The following is a 24,043-nucleotide window of genomic DNA, read 5'->3' as shown; positions in this document are numbered from 1 at the left end:
GAACGGAAATATTGTTAAAATAAATGTATTTAAATGTGAACATTCACAATTAACTATTTTGAATGCTCACATTTAAATACATTTATTTTAACATTATTTCCATTCTCGTTTCCGTTCCCGGTTTATTGTGAACCAGCCTTTACACTAGTCAGTCTTCAAATGCATACAAACAATAATTGTTCTTCCTCTGACACATACTGTCAAGTGAGATATACTGCCTGATAATATATGTACGTATCAGCCATAACCTCAACCAGAGGATACATAATTATAGCAAATGAAATAACGATTTTCACACTCCATTGCTTCATTTATAAATCTCAAGATGGTTTATTTCCACAACTAATGCAAAACGCGTATCATTAATTTAAACTAAATCAAGTTAATGTCCAATTTCATGATTTAAGTAAGTCCTGGAATATTGAATCGCTTCATACAGAACATTTCTATCACAGACGGTTGTAGTCTAGTGGAGAGAGCGCCTGCTTTCCATGCAGTCGGTGGCATATTCGATCCTGGTATCATGCATTTCTTGGAATTGTTGTTCCTTTTTCTTTTTTCCTTTCTTTTGTTTTGTTTCATTTACAGTCTTTTTCGCACTACTTGTTTAAGTTAAATTCTTTTCCCTGGCCACTTGTAGCGATTTAGGGGCGACACAACGAAACAGAACGGATGTTATTAGGTACCGTATCTCAACTAGTGGTTCGCTTATGAACCTGGTCGCTTGTCCTCTGATCATGCGCAGTGTCTCCTTTCTGGGACTGAAAATATCTGTGCTCCATCAATTGCTTCTAATAATAATAATAATAATAATAATAATAATAATAATAATAATAATAATAATACAGTGAAACCTGTTCAAATCGGAACCTGAATAATCCGGAATCCTGTCTATTTCGGAACAATTTATTGGTCCCGGCGAAATTCATATGTATTATGTGTAATTTTTCCTGAATAAAACGGAAACTCTCCAACGCGGAAACGGAAACTGTCTGCTACTGTTCAAAACGGAAATAATATTATGGACATACTACTTTAATGTAAATTATATTTTGAAACAGTATGTGCTTTCAAGGAATGTACGAAATACTAGTAGGTCATTAAAATAAAAACAAGTTTTCTTTGTAAAATTTTTTAGGGTGCGAGGGTGTGGTGGCCCGATGGTCATAAATTTTATTACCCTATTGACTAAGCAGACGAGTCCCTTCAAAGATGTTCAATGCTTCACTCCTGTATACTGTCGTAGCTGGGTAGAACGCAAGTGTATTAGCGATTTCGTGATAAAAAAAAGTTGCGTAAAAATGTTGCACTATCATTAATTGATGAAGTAAAAGTTATCGAGGAAAATGAGAAACTAAGAGTATGGAAAATAATGTTGAAATTTATGAATGGAAAACTCAGGTGTAACTTAACACTTTCAAAAATAAAGGCCGTATCATGAGTGAGTGGCTTGCGGTCAATAATGATATAAAAGGAAAGAGAAAACAACTGATTACATAGGAATAAATTAACTGTTGTGGGAGTGAATTGTTCTTGCCCTTTCATAGCTCATGCAAATTTCTGGACCTATTCTGCAAAGAAAACAATTAAACTGGCAAAGAAATTAAATAATCCTGAATTTAAGGCTTCTAGGCTCCTAGTCCAATTAAATAATGTCCTGTGATATACAGTACAATATTATATTATAGTGTTAGATACTAAATTTAGTGTAATTAATAAACTTTACAGTGTTTAATGAGTGAGTTACGATACAATTTATATACGAAATGAGATTTTCATCAAGATCATTCACCAATTAAATAAGTGACAGGAAGCCGATTTAATGTCAGTAGTGTTAAACAGAATAATTTGTAATTCCTACAATTTGCGGCATGCCATTTTATTTTTAATTTATGCAAATGATAAAATATTCTATTTTAACTTCACACCTGAATAACACGGAAACCTGTCCACAACGGAAAAAAAAATTAGGTTCATCTCACTTCCGTCTTGAACAGGTTTCACTGTAGTAATAATAATAATAATAATAATAATAATAATAATAATAATCATAATCATAATAATAATCGTGGCGCTACAGCCCATGAAGGGCCTAGACCGACCAGCCGGCTGCTGGCCTCACGCCCACATGCCGAAGCAGAGGTGGACGATCATCCAATCAGAATGGAGGTATCGTGTGGTTAGCACGATGATCCCCCCAGCCGTTATAGCTGGCATTCGCAACCGGATTTCGCTACCTTATCGTAGCTCCCTAAGTGCATCACGATGCTCCCATACACTGGCCGAAATTTCATGAGAAAATTTCTTCCCCCATGAGGACTCGAACCAGCGCGCATTCCGTAACGCGAGTGCTAGACAGGATGCCTTAGACCGCGACGCCACGGCGCGGGACAATTGCTTCTAAGACTGTACTTTTATGACCTGGAGTAACAATTTACAGTCTCCTGTCTGTTCATCCTCTCTGAATCAGCACATGTGTATGTTTATGAAAGATTCATAGGTTATGTTACCTACAGGACTGAAGATAAAAACAATCAAGCTCTCGCCTCTGGAATATAAACTGTGAGACTTGAAATATTTTTTTTCTCATAAGCAGTGGCGCCAACTTTTGGAAAACATGGAGTGGGCTGAAACACTTGAGGTGTAAATTAAAATTAATAATAATAATAATAATAATAATAATAATAATAATAATGTCATAACTAAAGCTGGGACATATAGGCACTAAGAAATTAAAAATAGGCAGACAAAAAGACAGTAAAATGCTTGAAATAGGCATTTATATAGACACTAAAATACAAAGTAGGCTCTTAATAGGTACTTATTACAATTCAATTATTAATTATTATTTTCAAGTTAATCTTTGTCATGCTGTTTACAATGTGCACTGCTACTGTCATGGTAAAACAATGTACAATATATTTTTTTCTAAATTCTCCATTCCAAAGGATGGTCTTCTATCACTAAGATTGTTCTGAAATGCAAAAAAGTTCTTTCAACTACACAAGACGAGTGGAGCATATTCAAAATAAGCAACCTGACGTAGCTCAAGTTCCTGCACCTCTTCGCCTAGTATAGTCACAATTTTCATTATTGTATCCCATCCAAGACCCTGCCTTAAGATCTTTTCAACCTTTTCCATAGCAACAACTGCAGCCTTTCGTAACATGTTTCCTAAGTGTGGACTGGACAGGGACTTGCATATTTATCCATTTCCAAAGAAATGCCTTCAGTGTTTCATTTTCCAGATTATTCAAAGGAATATTTTCTGAAATCATTGCAGCACATAGTTTTGAATAGGATTTTTTTCTGGATGCCATAAATTGATGGAATTTGAAAAAAAGAAAGTTGTTTTGATTTTTGTTGTCTGGCAGCGTTGCTTTGATACTTTGTTGTATTTTTATGTTGTTGCAGCAGAGGATATATATTTTTTTCACACTTAACCTGAATAGAAAAATAATGAACGAATCTTTAATTTATATTCGAAGTAGGCCTAATGCAGATTAGATATAAAAATTTTACAACAAAATATCAAAGCCTCACAACTTACTGCCTCTTTTCAACATTGGAAAAACAAATTGGGATCATTTCCATCATCTGATAACTGTTTTTGGAGCAACACGCTCGTAGACAATACTCGTTTTGCCGTTGTTTCGGCTTAAACTATTCTCGTTGTTGTGATTTAATGTAGAATATGTAGGCTACCAATCTCATTATTGCTTGGTTCAAATGACACAACACTCTCAATAAAAATGAAAATATGAAGTGAAACAGAACTGGAATGAACTATTATTTTAATAATGTTCTGCAAGAGAACAATGATGAAATATTTTAGAAACTTAACTACTGATTTTGACGCAATCGATGTTAAAACAGCGTTTCCATAGAAACGAGCTAAACATTCACCACAATATTTACACACAAGACCGGCCTCATGGCTACAATTCATGAGGTCCCGGGTTCGATTCCCGGTAAGAGCACAAATTTTTTTCTTAAAGGGGAATGTTCCTGCCTTCGGCCATGGTCAGGAAATTAGGTTAGGCTTAAGTTTAAGACCTCCCCTGACACTTTATAATCATTCTTTTATAATATCATCAGAACAGCGTAACTCCGCCTTCCAGGCGCCCCAACTCAGAAGTGGGTTACAAATAAGCCATTACGAGAAGAGACCAGAAATGTCAAATGACAACCTGGTGGCACTGGAGAAAAAAAAAAACATTTACCCACAATAGGCCTACTCCTTCAATCATACCTCTTTTTTCAGTTCCTTTGACAATGGAATCAAGGGAAGGACCAATTTTAAACTTTGAAACGTTAAAAGACCGAATAGGCAATTATAAGCTTCAATTCCAGAAATAGGCACTTATCATCAACAGAGGCAACTTTAGGCGTTATAAAACTTCCATATCTTAATCCTAAGGGTCTATAATGAACAAAATTGGCGAAAAGGGCAAAATCACAGCTCTAGTCATATCAACTATTCTTGAAGTCATTAGGCAAAAATCTGTAGGTTACAGCATAACGATATGAATTTGCATTGTATAATTTTGAATTTAAGAGAACTTCTGATAAAAGTTATGACATTAGTCTTACTTACTTACTTACTTACTTACTGGCTTTTAAGGAACCCGGAGGTTCATTGCCGCCCTCACTTAAGCCCGCCATTGGTTCCTATCCTGAGCAAGATTAATCCATTCTCTATCATCATATCCCACCTTCCTCAAATCCATTTTAATACTATCTTCCCATCTACGTCTCGGCCTCCCAACTAACACTCTATATGCATTTCTGGATTCTCCCTTACGTGCTACATGCCCTGTTCATCTCAAATGTCTGGATTTAATGTTCCTAATTATGCCAGGTGAAGAATATAAGGCGTGCAGTTATGACGTTAGTCTTGGAAACATTAATTTTGATGACATTTTGCGATTGCGTCAATGTCATGGTGAAGAGACTTAGGCCCAATTGTATAAAACTCCCTGACTAAAGATCAACTTTGATCGAAGATCGGAAAGTGAACCGAGTTCAGACACTTCTTCTATTGTATAAAACTTTTCTGCGATAAAATTATCTTGGTTCAAATGCAATCTAAGTTCACGTGGAAAGGATTTGGCAACTTCGCATAAACAGGTGAAATACGTGATGCGCGGACCATGTTATACAGGTTTATTCAGTGTTGCCAATCTAGCGACTTTAACTCTTTTTCAACAACAATTTCTTTTAACTTTTATATTGCTTAAATAGGGATTTAGTGACCTTTTTAGCACCCCATAGTGACAAAATTTAATCTTTCTTTGTTGATAATGAGAAATCTAGCGACTTTACAACTACTTTTTGGCGACTTTCCGTATTACACTCTGTTGGAGACACTGTTTTTTTTTGTGCAATGTAAATAATGGCGGACAATAAGAAGAAGGTTGACTGTTCTCCAAGTTGTTATCATGTTATGGCGTTTGATACTGCTAAACATAATAAAGCTTTATAAAACGACAATTTTGTTTAGTAATACAATTAATTGAACATTTATGAATGTACCGGTACCCATCATATCCATTAATAATTAATGGTTGTTATAAACATAATATAATTATAGGTTATGTTATTTGATACTGCTGAACACGATAGAGCCTTATAAAGTATAAGAATGTTTGTGTATTAAGGCAAGAAATTGAAAGAATATATATATATATATATATATATATATATATATATATATATAAATGTACCTAACATATCTATTAATATTAATAATAATGGATATTTTATTTGCACAATCTGTCACTCATATATTTCGAACAGAAAAGAAATAACTGAACTTGGATCATCTAACTTAATCGGAGAAATTTCTTCAGTCAAAGTTGACTTTGGTTTGAGACAAATTAATCTCAGATTAGACTTTATACAACACAAAATTCCAAGTTCAGCTGAAACAAGGATCAATTTGACCTCTGATCTAAGATTAAATGGTTTATACAATCGGGCCTTATTCTTATTCTTATGGCAGTTATAAAAAGTAGAGGTTCCAAATTTGAGCCCTATGGCACTCCAAGTTTTGATGATATACATTCACCTTTATTCAAATGGTGCGCTGTGGATACCATCTACAATTTAAAGTAACTTATAGAATCAGCGCGTGAACTGCTTGAGGGGAGCTCTTGGGCCAAGACATGATCAATCAAGTAACCGTCACTGGAAGGAAAAACGAACAGAGAATACGAAACAATTCTTTACCTACAGGTCAATGGGGGAAAGATACCTTATAAAACGTCACAATTTTAAATGCAATAAATAACGTTACAGTATCTAATGTTTGAAGGAAGAGAACGAAGACAAAGAGAAATTATAAATTTAAGAATGAAAATGCGAGTTTATTCTAGTTATATTATCTGTTGTTGGTATGGAATGGTATATTTTAGCCGTGTAAAATGCTGGACTTAGTTTGTAAAGTGGCGGAACTATTACTCATTCTCTATCAGTTTTTACTTCGGGTGCAGTGTTTTCCTTCCCATCGTCACCCAACATGTGTGACGTTATTATCAGAGTTATTTTTCTTAGAACCGGTATTTCCTGGTCGGTTGTCTAATATCACGTGCATTCTTCTAGAGTAGATTACTACGATGAGCGGAAATCATCCATTTGCTGTGTTTTGTAAATGTTTATTATATGTTGTGATGTACTAAACAATGGCAGAAGTTGTCGGGTGTGCTTTTTGCGCGTAGTTGTGCAATATGTTTTTTTATAACACACAGGAAATATTACATTATATGAAGCAGAGGCGTGGAATGTAACAAAACGTAGACTATATTGGTTATATTGTACAATTACATAATTTATCCTATTTTTCGACATTTGTGGTATTAAATTCGTCAGCATTGGAGGAATAATCTAATTTTGAAGGAAAGTGATCTGCAATGGAAGTGCCGGGAATTATAAAATCTGATACTTAGTGGAATGTAGGTAAGTTTTTATCAATACCAGTTTTTAAAAAAGATAATTCCATTGAAGATATTGCAGCAAAACTTGTTATTGCAGTTCTTAATTTTACATTCACATTAGCATGAACATCAATTTTTGTTTTTCTTTAAACAATTCATAAATATCTGACTTTGGGAGTACAGTTCTGACACATTATTTCCGGAAACAATTAGTCATCGATCTTGTCAGTGGTGAAAAAACTGTGGTCATCTAGTCTGCTTGAAAAAAATTGAAAGTTAGAATTTATAGTACTGTTATATTATCGGTTGTTCTGTATGGTTGTGAAACTTGGACTCTTCCTTTGAGAGAGAAACAGAGGTTAAGGATGTTCGAGAATAAGGTGCTTGGGAAAATATTTAGGGCTAAGAGGAATGAAGTTACAGGAGAATAGAGAAAGTTACACAACACAGAACTGCACGCATTGTATTCTCCACCTAGCATGATTAGGAACATTAAAATCCAGACGTTTGAGATGGGTGGAGCATGTAACACGTATGGGTGAATCCAGAGTGTTAGTTGGGAGACGTTTGGGGAGGCCGAGACGTAGGTGGGATGATATTAAAATGGATTTGAAGGAAGTGGGATATGATGGTAGGGACTGGATTAATCTTGTTCAGGATAGGGACCTATGGCGGGCTTATGTGAGGGCGGCAGTGAATCCCCGGGTTATCTAAAAGTCATTTTTAAATAATCAGAGTGCATAAGTAGTTCTGCAGTTGCTTGCAAAACTGTTCAGTCTTCTTAATGAGTAATTATTTAGTAAAATCACGGAAATTAGAAACAAATTCAAGCTCTTATCAATACATTTCTTATCTAACGTGCTTGTATTTTAAGAATTGAAGGGGGTGAGAATGAGATAGTCCAAATCCAGACTTTTAACAAAAATAGTTTATTGTGCGAGTTCATTTCTTACACATGTGGGACAGCTACTAGTAAAATATTATAACATTTACTAAACAAATAACGTATGTAGGACGCTAAAGAAATTATGATACCCCACCTAATAGCATTAGACTCTAAACCTTTAACACACTTTTCTGTAAAATTTTGTCTGTGTAGCTTAGGACTATATCATTCTCACTCCTTCAATTAATTATTTTATTTAAAGAGGAGAAACAGCCAAAATCTTACGAAACTTCATCGAGGTGTCCTTTCTCACTTCCCCCAACAATAATATCTCACACAGATATTCACATTTTTTTTAACTTTTCTCGTACCTACATCTTTATACTTGTGCTGCATCCCAGATGTACCTACATCTAAATACTTTTCTTGAAATTCATTCAGTTACTGTCCCATCATTATTTTTTAATTTTTGGCTTGTAATAGGCCTAGGATTCTTTCCACAAAAAGGCGATTATTTTCGTTTTTTCTTTTTATATGACTTCTTACTAAAACATTTCTTGTTCGGCATTTGGAACTTCTTATCTACAGCTGACATAATTTTCTTTTGAGGATCATAAAGATATTTATGTTAGATGTGCAATTTTTTTTAATATTTGTGTAATGGAAAGAATTGCTGCATAACTTTTGGCGTTGGACCTCGGACTCATTTCGCCATAATTAATTCAAATATCATTCTCATCATTACCATTGCCTGAGTTAAGTTCACGGTGCAGCATTCTGTATGCGTACAAGAGCGCGGCAGTTCGGCGACAAAATCAGAACAGGAATGGTAATCACAGTGAGCCTCACAGCGTATTCCGAATCTCACCGGTCCGGTGGGATCAATGACGTCACGTTGCAACGAAAATAAGGAACAAAACTGCTGGAAGAATCGATGCTGTCATGGCTACCGTGTAAGTGGTTATCTGTGCTACACTAGCAAAATTTTGCGAAATTTTCGTACTGCCATCTCGTTCAAAGAAAAGAGATCATAAACAACTTATTTCTTGAACCGGTAGTAATAACTGGTCCGTTGACATGTTCGCTCATAAGCCATTAACATATTGTTTTTACGTTGTGCTCATTACAAACAATACAGCAGAACTAAAGCAGAGCACACCGCCATGACACAACAGTGCACGATGTCATTCGTCTGCTAATTCCCGCCCTATACAAGAACCAATCAGATTCACTGATGGCGGCTGATGGAGACTGCCACCACCTCTGCAAGTTGATGGCACCGGTGCGACACCGGTGGAGCATCAATGACGTCATCGGTGGAATTCGGAACACCGTGATGCCATCGGATTGCTCACCGGTGAGATTCGGAATACGCTCTCAGGTTGCAGTGCAAGCCTTCGGACCCCGGACAACAAGTCATTCTTCAGGCGATAATGCACAGGGCCTACTCTACAAGAATATCAACATTTATTAAATTGAGAAGACTGAGATGGACCGGACATGTTAAGGATGAAGGAGCAAAGGATACCGAAAAATCATTGCAAGAAACAGTATATCGGAAAAAGAGAGTTGGAAAGTCTAGAAAGATGTAGGAGGATGCTGTAAGAGAAGACGCCTTGGAGAAAATGGGAATAAGAGCTTACGAACCACGATAATTGATAGAGATTTTTGGAGGCAACAGATTGAGGAGACCAAGGCCCGATATAGGCTGCAGCATCATAGCAGCTAATAGTATAATTATTGTATCCTCTTTTTGTATTTTTTTCTGCGGGTTTAGTTAATAGAACATCGGACTTTTTCTTCTAGTCATTCTTAAATATTCAACAAACTTTTCCTTATACAGTAATTCCACAATTGTTTGTACAGAACGTTAAACACCTCGTGCGTATCTTTCGAAAGGTTAACATCGTGCATCCAACATGGCGGTCGAAATAGAAAACCATGTTTTAAAGAAATATTTTCTTTAAGTACTTTTCTAGTCAATTATGAAAAAGGCATTTTCGCGCTGTTGAACAAACAATCAAGAAATGACTGGTCACTAGGCGCCTAGCATGGCTGAATTCCCCCCATGCATCTTACCTATGTGGTTATCCTACTATCGGATGATAAGCAAGCCTTCTTCGATGTGATCATATCTTAAAAGAGAGACTGAAGAGGAATTTGTCACTCTTTACAAGGAATGAATTATTGACGAAAGTTAAATTTTGCGGATATTTCCGAATAAACAGAGAACGTTTCTCTGCTTTAGTCAAGAAAGTAAGCCCATTATTTATAAAACAGCAGACGAGATTTGAAAAATCGGTATCACCTAAGGCCGACAGCATACTGCATCGGACATTCTGTCTCGGATTGTTCGATGCGACTGTGATTACACGCATTTTTATAAGGCTGCAGCATGCTGCATCGGACATTCTGTCTCGGGTTGTTCGATGTGACGGTGATTACACGCATTCTTATGAGGCTGCAGCATACTGCATCGGACATTCTGTCTCGGATTGTTCGATGTGACTGTGATTACACGCATTCTTATGAGGCTGCAGCATGCTGCATCGGACATTCTGTCTCGGGTTGTTCGATGTGACTGTGATTACACGCATTCTTATGAGGCTGCAGCATACTGCATCGGATATTCCGTCTCGGGTTGTTCGATGTGACGGTGATTACACGCATTCTTATGAGGCTGCAGCATACTGCATCGGACATTCTGTCTCGGATTGTTCGATGTGACGGTGATTACACGCATTCTTATGAGGCTGCAGGATACTGCATCGGACATTAGTTTTCAAACCGTATTTTAACTAAGCTTAGCTGTGTCAGCTTGCTAGAATATTTTTTCTTTATCTCAGACTTTTGAGACACAGAGTTTAGTAGGAATGAATTTTCTTGAGGGACATCTCTCGGCTTGCAATTCTTGCGTCCCTGTCCAATATTTTTTGGTTTTTTGAACTCTGATCTTTAGGATCAACTTTAACTGTTGATAAGACTGAAACAGCGATAAAGAAATTTATTAAACTTGTGGTCTCACTGAGTTATCAATCGAGAATTTGATCCATTTTTCACTCTCCGTGACTTTCTAGCAACACATGATTATGAACTCTCATCCGATATCTCTAGTCACATCATGTGTGTAAGCGTTAAAAAGAATTGGACTTAGTGGGTCGCCCTGCAGTACCCCATTCGTTTGACGTATTCACTTTTACTGACTGATATTGTCACATATATGTATATAGCTTTCTTCTAGAATGCTACCTATTAGTCTTGTTAGTGTTGATTTGCGAAAGAGGCTCTCCAGTTTCTGTAGTATCCTGGCCTTATTTACCGTATCGAACGCTTTTGAGAAATCTATGAAGATTACGTACATTTTTTCTGCTTTCCTGGTAATAGTGTCCTGCATGTCTTGTACGAGACATCCAGCAGCCATCAGTGTCGATCTTCCGACTTTGAACCTAAATTGTTCCTCTGGAAGCTGCGGGTCTATTAGTTTGCAGATTTTCTTAGTTAGGAGTTTTGTGAGTAGTTTAAATGTTACTGACTAGTGCGATTCCACGATATGCCTCCTGCTTGCTCAGCTCCCCTTTTCCTTTATGAAGCATCTTAATAGTTGACTTCCTCCATGCTGCCGGGATCTTTCCCGTTTCCAGGCACATGTTCATCAGTTCCATCCACGGTAGATTTCTTCTCTTTTTTCTTCTTCTTTTCTGCCACTATTCTTTTATACTTCCTACGTTTTTTCAGCTCTTTTTATTCGTAAATTTATTTTATCATCTTATAATATTTTGGAAATGTTATAACCTTTGAATACATACAAACTTCAGCAGCATATATGAACGACAACCTTACGTTAATAAGAATTTTTTAAATACAAGAACAGAGAAGTGGAAGTTGTGCAAAAAAAAAAAAAAAAAAACAAAAACAAAAAAAAAACTTAATATCGTTATGAAATAAAAATAAGATATTATTAAAAGTAAAGAAATAAGTCACATTATTTTAAAAAATGCATTTTTATTTTGCATTTTGCCAAGAAACTTCATATTGCTTCTGTGTGTTTTACAATGACTATTACACTCTTACTACGTCATACTACTTTTGACCAATAAAACGGTACGAAAGGACGTATTTCAACCAATCATGGCTGCTTATCGCACAGTTTTACCGCGTCCCTAGCATTTGTTTAATTTTATCGCGTCCCTAGCATTTGTTTGCCAACATTTGAAACTGCGCTGGTCTGGACGTCAAAAATATATATATATAAAATTACAAACCACGCCATTCGATGCACAGCAGTTTCAAATATGACTCGCATTGGCATTCAAGAATAAGAATTAATAAAAATCACTGATCATACCTATGCATCTTCTGAAATCCGATTTACAAATAAATGAAGAGCACCATTCGGAAATCCTGAATAAGTTGAATACACCATGTAGGCCTAAATCAACGAGTTCCACTTCTATTACGCACACGTCCAATATAACATCAATTGAACCACCAACCACATTCAAATTTGAAAATTGTACATTCAATAATTATTCCTTTTAAAATTATTCATTCGGAAATTCTGAATAAGTTGAATACAACATGTAGGCCTAAATCAACGAGTTCCACTTCTATTACGCACACGTCCAATATAACATCAATTGAACCACCAACCACATTCAAATTTGAAAATTGTACATTCAATAATTATTCCTTTTAAAATAATTCATATTTATTTTTTATGTCATCGTCGTTAATTAAAACTTTTATAACACTTGTGTATATTAGTTAGGTTATGTTATAGCTTCTGCTATATGATATTATGGATAGTCACGTATCAGAGATTGTTTAATATTAAGATTTATTGAAAATCATCTGTCAAGTGACGTTGATTACTGGGATTCGGATAATTGAAGTGGAATGTTGCATTTTTAATAAAAATGAAACTGAATCAACAAAGCCTTCTTGACTAGTAACATTGCCATCGTGTATAACTTCTCGACGAGAAGGCATTGCTCACTACTGCCATCTAGCATGCATCTAGCGTAATATTTGTAATGTTGAGATGGTACTATAATACATTTGAAGACAGTTGTATTTTCGTAAGTCAATTAATATTTTATTGTATTGAAGTACTTCGTTACTTCTAATCTTTATATACTTTCTTCTAATCGTGTAATAGTCAATTAAATCCCACTCGAGTTTTGATTTTCTCTAGATAAATCAAAACGTCTAGTGAGATTACTGTTGATAATATTCCTGGCTCTTCATTTTAATTTTGTGAAAAATCTGTAGAATGGAGAAAAATTCTCTCCGGCACCGGGACTCGAATTCTAGTCTCCAGCTTTACGTGCTGGCGTTTTATCCACTAAGTCACACCGGATTTAAGTTCCGAATCCCTCTCATTTTTAAGTTCTACCTACTGTGTTCCCTGTGTTTCTTCTACATTTTGTATTGCACATAAAAATATGAAGTACGAAGTAGCAAGATTTTTTTTTTTTCTGATTTGGGGTATAATTCTGTAAGTGATAGTTAAATTGTTTGGTACAGAGATTTTGTAGTTAAATTGTTTGATACAGAAATTTTTTAAAGGGGGAATCTCCTTCAATTGACATTTTTATCCTATGCAAGAAAAATAGTGAAGAAGAACATTCTAGGTCAATTTTGAGCAAGCCAAAATTTATCATTCTCATGTAATGGGCTTGTAGATTCTGAGGGAAGGAGGGATGAATCTGAGTGGATGAGGGAAGATGAAAAATATATATTTCCATGAAGATTTAGAAATTGATGTGCAGTAGAGCACATTCTTTTTATTCTTCGTTATAATAAGAAAGTTAAAAACAAATTAATTGCTTCTTGTATCATATATTTAGGAGGTGTATATTATGACGATTGTATCAAGGAACAGGTTCTTGCAAATTACGTTAGAATAAATATGTTACAGTGAGGTGTGAGTTTTACGCGCTGTTTAGCTATTTGTTCCTCATTAGTACTCCTGTAATTTTTCATTGCGAGTTCACCTTGTCGCATGTTTCTCATTAGTAGCTCTTAGTGTATGGATTTATTGACTGCAGTTGTGTTTAAATAAAGTCATTGCACACTCTATAGCTAGTTGAAGTGCGTATGTTCTTTCCTTCAGGTTTATTGTCTGGTTTTAGTTCTTAGCATGAAGTTCAGGAATAACTTTATTACTTGCCCATTGGGATGTATTTTACGCAGAAATCATAATAGAACTATCTTAGGAGATATATAGTTTAATTTTTTCTTGTATTTTCTTACTAATTACTTGGAAGGTAACGGATTAAAAATGGTTGTATCCCGAGAAAATCTACTCTAACACACTCTTTCTCCACTATTGTGTCACCTTGCACTGTGACCAGACTTTGAATTATGGCCTCTGCTAGGCAAAGCATATACGTACTTTGCTTATTTGGCTAATGGAAAATGGTACATCAGTTTGTATGCAGACCTCTTGTTTTCTTCCTCAAGATGCAATGCTCAATTACGGATATGTTTTTTTTTATCGGGATTGGGTGACTTGTTTTATTTTATAGATTTTGTAATATTATTTTCAGTAGCAGAGTCGATTTTATAATTGAATTCTATGGACTTAACTCCTCATCCATACTACACTTCTAATCATGATGATAAGCTCTTTCTTTGCATTATCGTTCAGCATCAGTCCATACATTCATTGAGTTCTATTGGTTTTTTGCATGCTGTTTATTTTGTATAGATATTTCTAGAAATTCCACAATTAAAAAAGCTTTATTAATGCGTTGAGTCGGCGAATAATAGTAGTAGTAATAATAATAATAATAATAATAATAATAATAATAATAATATAATAATAATAATAATAATAATAATAATAATAATAATAATAATAATTATTATTATTATTATTATTATTATTATTATTATTATTATTATACTGGTTTGTACAGGACTCATGCTCTGAGGGTGCATTCGAGTGTGAGTTTCGAATCCTGCTAAGGCTGCAACTGGAAGGCGAATGTTAGATAATCTCATGTCGAATCTTCGAACTCATCTCGTAGAAAACCATTCCGCTATCACCAATTCTATCGATGCTAAATTACCGCTCAATTGATACAGCAACCCTACATAACTGAAAAAAAGTTATTATCATCGTCATAAGGAGTTTGGCCTTTTGTGCTTCATTCAAGCTACTTCATTCTTTGAACACAATGAACAAAATTTCTTTGCTTGATGGATAACTTCGTTGGAGTGAGTGTCCAGTTTTTTTCTGTGTACAGTCTGCAGAAGAATGATTGAGCGAATGCAGTGATTTAGTTTGGAAATTTTTTTTCTCTCTATGAGGACGAGAGGGGAACATTCCATGCACCGCGACCTGAGGTCTATTGTGCGCCCACTGAGATGAGTTTCATACCCACCGATCCCACCTACGCCTCACCGACCTAACCGCTAACACCCTAACGACCAGTCCCCGCCATTCTTCTAAACCCGTGTACCATCCTACGCTAATAGCCCCTCACGTTTCCCTCCTCAACAGTCTGAGTTGTAAGCCCCCCTCTCCCGTCTCAACGGTCTGAGGTGTAAGCCCCTCCCGTTGGGAGGGGAGTGAACGGGAGGGGAGTGGGTTCTGCTGCTGGCCACCAACTACCACTTCTTGACATATCCATGGAGGCCGGCCGAGAGAGTCAGCAGCTTCGGAGTGTCGCCGCAGGTGCGATCTGAAAACCAAGTAGGATAACCAGAAATGAAGATGAGGGAGGAAAGGAACAGGAACTCACCTGATATTTTAGCTATCGCCAAATGGATTCATAATGAGTGTCAAGTTGGCATTTGCATGTTTCTGACATGCATATACTGTATTTTATTTTCTCAGACTATGTTTGCTTACACGAAGCTTTGTCGCTGTGTTCACAATAGCTCTCGTGAGTGGAGATTTTCTTCTATGGAGGCTTGTTAAAGGGCAGGTGTTTCCAGTTCTGCATAAAGCCAGCCATGTGAAAGCGTCTCCTGTGTTTGTTCTCAAGAACCCGCACATTTCTTAAAAGAGCGATAATTGTACTTTATCTTGCTGAAAAGTGAACCTTGTTGGAATTGTACAGTAGTGATTGTAGTATAAGTACGTAATACAGGCGTTTTGACATCCCTGATCTAGGCGATGCGCGTAACTTTTCTGAGAAAAGAATCGTGTAGCAAAAAGAGGCACTCTGCGTGCCGCCCTCGCACCTCTGATAGGGAGCAAGTGCAGCTCTCTGAGCACAGATTCGGGAGAACGGGTTTCAGATTGAAGGCTTCGTCTTCGTTTCCTGATTACGTAAAAACTGCTTGCAACCAACTTGTTGGACTTGAAGTCATGAAGTGAGTGTCTTTGACAGGTGCTTAAAAACGTGATCATCTCGGTTATGTAACAGAAATGTGAATTCCGCCTGGGAGGAAGTAATCATCTCCGATGACGTCATATTCTGGACTGCAAATGGTAGGCCGATCCAGGCATATCGTGCACTCAACACCAAGTATGAATCTACATGCTTTGTTTGAGGTTGGATAACTTTCCACAATGTCGGGATGTAGTTGAATTCTTGAGGTCCGCAAGCGTAGCTCAGGTGGTACCTAGCACATTTGCCTTCTCATCATAATCTGTGCTAGGTGATGTGTTCGATTCCCGCTTGATGTTTTTTCGAATTGACCGATCGCCAAGTAACATCTTGCTATTACCAGTTCCATTGAAGCTAAATAGCATAGTAGATGATACAGCATAGTTAAATAATTGACTAAATAATTAAAAAAATATTCTCGGGAGCTTCCAATACCACGCTTTTTAAAGGGCTTCTGAGTGTCTGGTTAATTCCAGCCCTCGACGAATGTTACATATTAGTTTTCGGCAGGATAACCGTCTAGTTCATACTTCACTGGCAGTTCAGAAATGTTCTCTTGGGAGCAAAGGATTGAGGTGATACCTTTGCCCCTCAGTTCTCTTTATCTGAGTCCTATTGTAAATGTCTGCAACCTAATGATGAAGACTCTGAGAAAACGTTCTTCTAATAAAGAGAGTCTGTGGTCCATGGTCCTGAACATTTGGAAAAAATGATCGGTTTTGAGAGGTCGGACTGACGAGTTAATTATTGTTTTCGAGTGAAGATTGAAATGCTGTCTCAAGGCTGACGGTTACTTTATTTTCTCCTTTTTTCTTTCGAGTCTGCAGCCATGCAGTCTTGAAGGCTGACGTTTATCTTCTTTTCTCTTATTTTTTGGCGTGAAACGTCTATGTTCGAGTTATAAGAGAAGAATTACAACATTTTTACATGAAGGTTAACTCTGGCATCACTTGTGGTACAATGGAAACAGAAATAAACAAAAATAAACTTCGTGCTTCGTGGTTTTACACGCGGTCCTTCTCTCTTTATTCTGAATTTAATGTATCTCTAGATTTTCCACACAATAGTCATGGACATATTGGATATTATGGGTAATGTTTATACATGAATATCAACTAAAATGCACTACGGTGTTAAAAAGTACACATTGCATTTTATTCCTTTAATTCGAGTGTAGACGCTACACGCAATCATTGGGATTTCCTTAAATCTTCGGTCCTTTTTTTCTCTCGTGTTTGCAACCATGACTTAACCCATGATTGGGTACCGGCTCCACTATATAGGAGCCGCATCGAAGAATATAGAACTCACACTAGTTCATAATAGAACCAGTCTCAGAAATAGTACACAGGCCTTCGGATTTCGCCCAAAAGATTAACTCGCGATATGACCAGAGATGTTAAAAAAAAACTCAAATTGTTGATTTACTTCAAATCGAAGCAAACGATTTTGTTCGTGACTTTCATTTTATTACATAGAAGACATTGATAAGTGAGGCGTTTAGTTGCAAAATCAGATACATCACTAAAACATAATTTTTCAGTATGAAGGAAAAACGATAATTTTTCAGTATGAAGGAAAAACGTTTGCAAGGAACCAAGGATTTGCAACCAATACTATTCTTTCATCACATAAATCCATGTGATGTATCTGGCTTTGGAGCATAACAGTGCTATAGCAGTTGTAAAATCATATCAAGATATGAAATATAACATTAACTCATTTTCGAAAAAAAAAAAAAAAAAAAAGTGATGTATCTGATTTTGCAACTACACGCCTCAAATGAAATTGTGTAGTTCGCATCTAGGGAAAGTCGAGTTCTTAACAGGGTTTAATTTCATTATTATCTACAAAATTATTGTTACCAGTATGCTTTACATTTGAGTAGTAGTAGGCTAGTAATCTAATACCCAAATGCTTGGATATTTGTGTATTCCATTTGCTTTCTTCCTTCCCAATAAAGTCCAGGCAGCGATCTTGTAGGTGACGTCTTGAGAGCTAAACAACTCGAAAGATGTTACTTATTCATTGTAGAAGATACAATTTGGAGAGTTGAAGATTCCAGTTTATAAAGGTGCGCAGCCAAATTAATAATCGTGACCTGTTAGCAATCTAAATGTTACTACAGCATCAAGTCTTGGGTGTTCGGGAATTAATAATTTATTTTGCAGTACAGTTGCACATGATTTATCATTATTTTGAATTTTGTAGTGCTCCAACAGTTCTTTTTGGAAATTCCTTTTTTTTTTTTTTTTTTTTTTTTTTTTTTTTTTTTTTTTTTTTTCAAATTGATAGGGTAAAGTTTGATTTGGTTTCTTTGAAATTTTGGTGCCCTTCTTTGCCAAAAAAAAAATCAGCAATATCATTACCATGGATGCTTTACATTTTATATTTGACTGAGTATGTATGTAGCATCTCTTTACTGCTAGTAGGACAGAAGAGGTAATACAAAAGGCTACTGGTATGTGATGTGCAGATGAGGAGATGGGTAAATAACCAACATTATATCTGCTCCGTGGATTACACATTATTATGAGCACTGGAAAAGAATAAATAATAGAGTAATATAATCATTAACAAAACAATAGCCTTCGGGCTAGCTCAGTCGGCTGAGGCACTTGTCTGCCGATCTGAAGTTGCGCTCGGACGCGGGTTCGATCTCCACTTGGGCTGATTATCTGATTGGTTTTCTTCCGAGATTTTCCCAACTGTAAAGCGAATGCCAGGTAATTTATGACGAATCCTCTGCCTCATCTCGCCAAATACCATTTCGCTGTCACCAATCCCATCGACGCTAAGTAACCTAGCACGATACAGCGTCTTTAAATAACCAACTAAAAAAAAAAGAACAAAATAATTTCTGGCAGTGACTACGAATAAAGGTGTTCAGTTATGAAACTGCATTAAACGTGTTCAAATAGGTAAAGCAGTACATATTTCTTGTATATATAATTATATCTGTATGATATAATTTAACACACAGTTATCACAATTTTCTCTATCACTCAAAACAAGGAACAATAGTAGGCTATATAACCTATTTTTGAAAATTAAATAAAAACATAATTGTTAATTGCCGAAGAGAGATCAAAATTACATTTTCTCACCTGTCTTCATTCTTATTGTACTACAATGACTGGCATTATGTCTAAACTTCGAACAAATGTACACACTTTCCAGGTCAGTGCCTAATTTATAAGTCTTTATAATATTTGCACGTGTGTGTCGCTAATATTTTAATATGGATATGTATGAAAACACTGATGTTCTTTTCCTGTAAACGAGATTTTTCACATAAACGTTATGGAAAATCAGGGAACAAGTAGGCCTAGATAGTACACAGTGTGTACCCATACCACTTAAGTCCAACACTTCAAATTAATACAATTGAAAGGAAAATGTATATAGGCCACAGTCATTACTATGCACAGTGAAACTCATGAAGTTTCCTGTTCAGTTCAGTGCACCTGTACATCAGCGCTTTCCATGACATGAAGAATGTCTAATTTGTAGTCATTTCCATGCCGTGTGGCTTTCAGCATGTGTCTTATGACAGAGTTCATTGCATCTCTTATGCGCTGTTTTAAATACATTATGTTGTTAACTTTGATGTACTGGCTGCCATTTTCCTTCCATTTAATTTATTGGTGTGAACTCAGTGGATGAACTTATGTTGAAGTGCTTAGAAAGTTTTTTTTTTTTTTTTCGAACTTCGTAAGGATATTCTGACATGGACGTTTCAGGGGTGAATTTTATTATGTAATATTAGAGCCTAATGAATTCATTTTTCGAAAATTATTTTAAATCTCTTATATTTAGCCTACTTCTTCATTTTAATAAATGGTCAAACTTGATAGGATCATGTAGGGCACATTTGAACATTTCATTAGGAGAATATTTTTTAACAATGTTCAAAACTGATCCCCATTTTAAAAGTTTAATATAACGAATTTATTGATATTATATTTTGTTTTGCTGGGTCACTGGCTGAGATAGCAGTTGAGGGTAATTCGTATGAAAAACTAATGTTACTCAAAAAAGTGTTAAGAGTTGTCAGAAAGTAGATTTGTTTACAGAATGCGCATGGATTGGAGGATTTTTCGTGATTGTTAGATTTTATTCTGATACTAAGCTCTTTTTCGAGAAGTTTTAATGCCTGTGTTTATTTTGTTGTTGAAATATTTTTTCTTATTATATCCGTTATTCTGATTTCAGATGTTGAAGCGAATGAAACTATGAAGTTATGTTTTCTTCTATTGTGAAGCCAAGGTTTCTGAAACCAGGTAAGTTAATGTTATAAGTTCTAAGAGAATGGTTCATTTCATGCATAAACAGGTCTTTCACTGCAAACCCAGCATTCTCCAATCTTTCATATTTTATGCCTTCCTCTTAGTTTCCACATATGAGCCATATATTTTAACGTCTTCTATCTGACAGCTTCTTCTGCCCCGAACTCGTCTCTCACTCACCATTTCTTCCAGTGCATCCTTCAGTAGGCAGTTTCTTCTCAGCCAGTGAACCAACCAATACTTTTTTCTCTTCCTGATCAGTTTCAGCATCATTCTTTCTTCACTCCCTTTTTCCAACACAGCTTCATTTTTTATTCTGTCTGTTCATTTCACATGCTCCATTCTTCTCCATATCCATATTCCAAATGGACTGTAATCAATATATTTGTCATATTTGGAATGTTCCTGGAGAAGAGAAAATTTATTTATATTTTTTAGTATAATAGTTGGAGAAACCTCAGAACTGAGGAAAATTCTCAATCTGAGACATGTCCACCATCAGATCTTTCGAAGATCATTTTATGTGGAAGTGGTAACTAGTTCCATATTTACCTCTTAAATAACTACTTTCCTAGATTGAGGAGACAACTAAAAATTCCATGAAATGAACGGGCCCAGGTTGGGACAAGTTACCTGGTTGAGGTTTTTTCCAGGATTTTCCCTCAACCCATTAAGAGCAAATGCTGGGTAACTTTTACCGCTGGACCCTGGACTCATTTCTCCGGCATTATCATCTTTAGGGGGCGGATGTTGATGACCTAAAAATTTCCTTAAAACAATCATTAAAATGCCCTTAAACTAATGGAAAAATGACGTAAAATTAAAAGAAAATGACATTTAAATATTATTCACCGTACTCGCACCACAACTTCTTAAAAATTAGTCACCTTGTTTCAATGACTGCCCTGCAAATCTCGGAGAGAGAAGGCAACTTCCTGGAATTTAGGTAAGATAAAGGAAAAGAACATGCAACAAAATTAAGGTTTTAAGGAAAAACTATAGATTTTAATGAGAGTATACAATGTGTTTCAGTCAGGGGTGGTCCGTCAAAGCCCTCACTTAAACTAAGCTGTTGTCAAGCATTTTATATGTTACTTCCGTTGTGTGAAGTGAAGCCTTCAGTCAAATGAGGGATGGACTTTAGAGTCTGTTCCAAACTATAAAACTCAAACTTCACTGTTATTCACTTATTCAGTAGGTAATTACTACTGACCTATTTGCTTAGAAAATGATTTAACAGATCTATTGGTAAAGAAGAAAGTAAAATGCATTCCAAATGATCTAAAAGTTCTTCAAAGTATTAAAAATGACCAAAAATGCTGAAAAATATAAAAATGACCTATTAGTTCAAAAACATAAAAAAATGCAATATAAGAAATTATTTTTTTACGATGATATTAACATAGAAAGGATTTCTATATTAATAAGCATCGTCCTAATGTGAAAAATAAGAAGTTGACTTTTCATCAACATCCACCTCCTAATCATATTCAGATGCTAAATAACCATAGCAGTTGATGAAGCATAGTAAAATAAAACACAAAAAAAAATAAAAATTCCGATCAGATATGCTGACTCTGGAATTTGAACACCAAACCTCCCAAATGCTAGACTAGTGTCTTACTGCTGAGCTGTCTTACCTGATAAGGAAGTTATTGCTTGAAACATTGCACATACTCGTATTTTCAGAATGTATTACAAATTTAAATTAACTAACGTAATGCTCTTACTGGCAGTATGGAATAATGATTCATATGTAAATGAGTGTTTAAAAGTTGTAAAGTAGGTACTTCGTGATATATTTTAGTGTCATGCAGAAGGTTTGTGGTCGGTGAATAACATTCAAACTTCAAATTCTCCAATGACATTCAACCAAGGAATGTGTGAATCATGAAAATTATGAAAATTTTACATCTCACATACAGAAGGAAATATTGCTAGATTGATTTAACGTAGTTTCAACAGTGCAGTGATACTGTATTGTCTTATGTTTTGAAGTGTATGTCCTGCCTGACTGAGAGTATATTATTGAGAAAATCGCATTGTTTTCTTGTCAGTAAATTAAGGGAGGAAGTACACCTTTCTATTTGTATATTAAGTGTATGCAAAACATTTATCTCTCAATATCTTTCAGTACTGGTGAAATGAAATTTGGCAAACTGCAATTCATTCTGCTTACCTTTAATATTTTCAAAGAACTGTTTTTAATTAATATAATTTCCAAAATTATGGATGAAAATTGTGCAGTCATTATGCATTTCCCGGATATTTTTCACAAATCTATAAATGATTCTTAGTTAAAAAATATTTGTAATTACTATTTAAACAACATAAACTAACATTTTTTACTTAACTCTTGGAAAAATATTTTTTTCTTCAATTTTGTAGAATAAATTTTTTATCGTTTCTTGTTCACATTAACACTTGTTTAAAAATTTAAAACTTTCTTAGTTGAAACGTTAAAAGTGTTGTAATTTTAAAGAGTTTATGTACCTTTTGACGGATGGGTCCCGTTTTGACACTGATGTGGTGTCATCTTCAACTGGAGCAGCAGTAGTTCGAAAGACACTGAAGATGACACCACACTGGTGTCGAAACAGGACCAGTCTGTCATAAGGTATATAAAATTATAATCAGAGATCGGAACTTTGACAGAATGCCTTTTTTAAATGTGTTAAATTTGTCTTCATTTTGAAAGTAAATCTGTACGAATTATACCTTTGTGAGTGAAACGTCACAGTTTTATGTTGCCCTTTTCTGCCTTTGTTAATATAAGTGCCTAATTTACAAAATAAATGCCTTTTTTGCCTTTATTTGATTATTTATCTATTATTTATTAATTTATTATTAAAAATTGCTTACAGGTATATTTTAATTTGTTTCTATAACCGCTACAATGAAAGAGACTTCACCAAATGTATATTATTGTCTTTCAGTCAGTTCATATTCTCTTTGCAACAATAAGTGCTGCCATGCAAAAATGTATAACAGTAATTAAGCGTTTTAATTATCGCTTGTGTTTATTTGACAAGGCAACAATGAGTGCGGGTCTAACGTTATTTTATAACGGTTATTTTTTCTTTCAGCTTTCATTGCGACGTTGTTGTACTATATATTTCATATCGCAACATATCAATACAACCAAACACAAAAATGCACTTTCCAAGGCTACTGGGAAGAAGATTTCTTTGCTTCCAACAGTAATTGTAACATCGAGTCAAAAATATCAATTTGCATTCGACTTATGTAAAGCTTTTCTTGCTGCCGAAATTCCTTTGTGGAAAGTGCAAGGTTGTGGGTCTCGTGCAAGGTTTTTGTAATTGCCTTTTATTGCGTATTTTAGCTACTTATAATGCCTTTTTGTCTGCCTATTTTAGCTATTTATGATGCCTTTTTGGCTGCTTATTTTAATGATTCATAATGCCTAAACTTCCGGTTTCTGATTATAACACTTTTAATGTTTCAACTAAGAAAGCTTTAAGTAATATTTCATTTTCATGACCTATGTTATTTTTAAAAGTATAAATGACAAATGTTAGATTAAGATTATAGGTCGTGTTGTTAAGATGTGAAAAGTCCTGCACCATA

At 35.3% G+C, this 24,043-nt stretch overlaps 1 protein-coding gene across 2 annotated transcripts in view; it reads left to right on the top strand.

The window, feature by feature from the left end:
• The window catches only part of LOC138710857 (probable ATP-dependent RNA helicase DHX35), a 132,793-nt gene that overhangs the window by 29,870 nt on the left and 78,880 nt on the right, over positions 1 to 24,043 (top strand). Inside the window, exons 1-2 of one of the 2 annotated variants that reach the window (XM_069842020.1) lie at positions 6,698 to 6,957; positions 20,382 to 20,449. In XM_069842020.1, the coding sequence (XP_069698121.1) occupies positions 20,410 to 20,449 (40 nt within the window). In that variant the 5' untranslated portion in view covers positions 6,698 to 6,957; positions 20,382 to 20,409. Of the gene's footprint in view, positions 1 to 6,697; positions 6,958 to 20,381; positions 20,450 to 24,043 lie in introns of those variants that run through there. The other variant, XM_069842019.1, reaches the window with a different exon arrangement.

This window comes from Periplaneta americana, chromosome 12, assembly GCF_040183065.1.
Source record: "Periplaneta americana isolate PAMFEO1 chromosome 12, P.americana_PAMFEO1_priV1, whole genome shotgun sequence".
NCBI classification, from domain to species: Eukaryota; Metazoa; Arthropoda; class Insecta; order Blattodea; family Blattidae; genus Periplaneta; species Periplaneta americana.
Note: the sequence above shows the minus strand (reverse complement) of the source record. Positions and strands in the feature narration are given on the sequence as shown.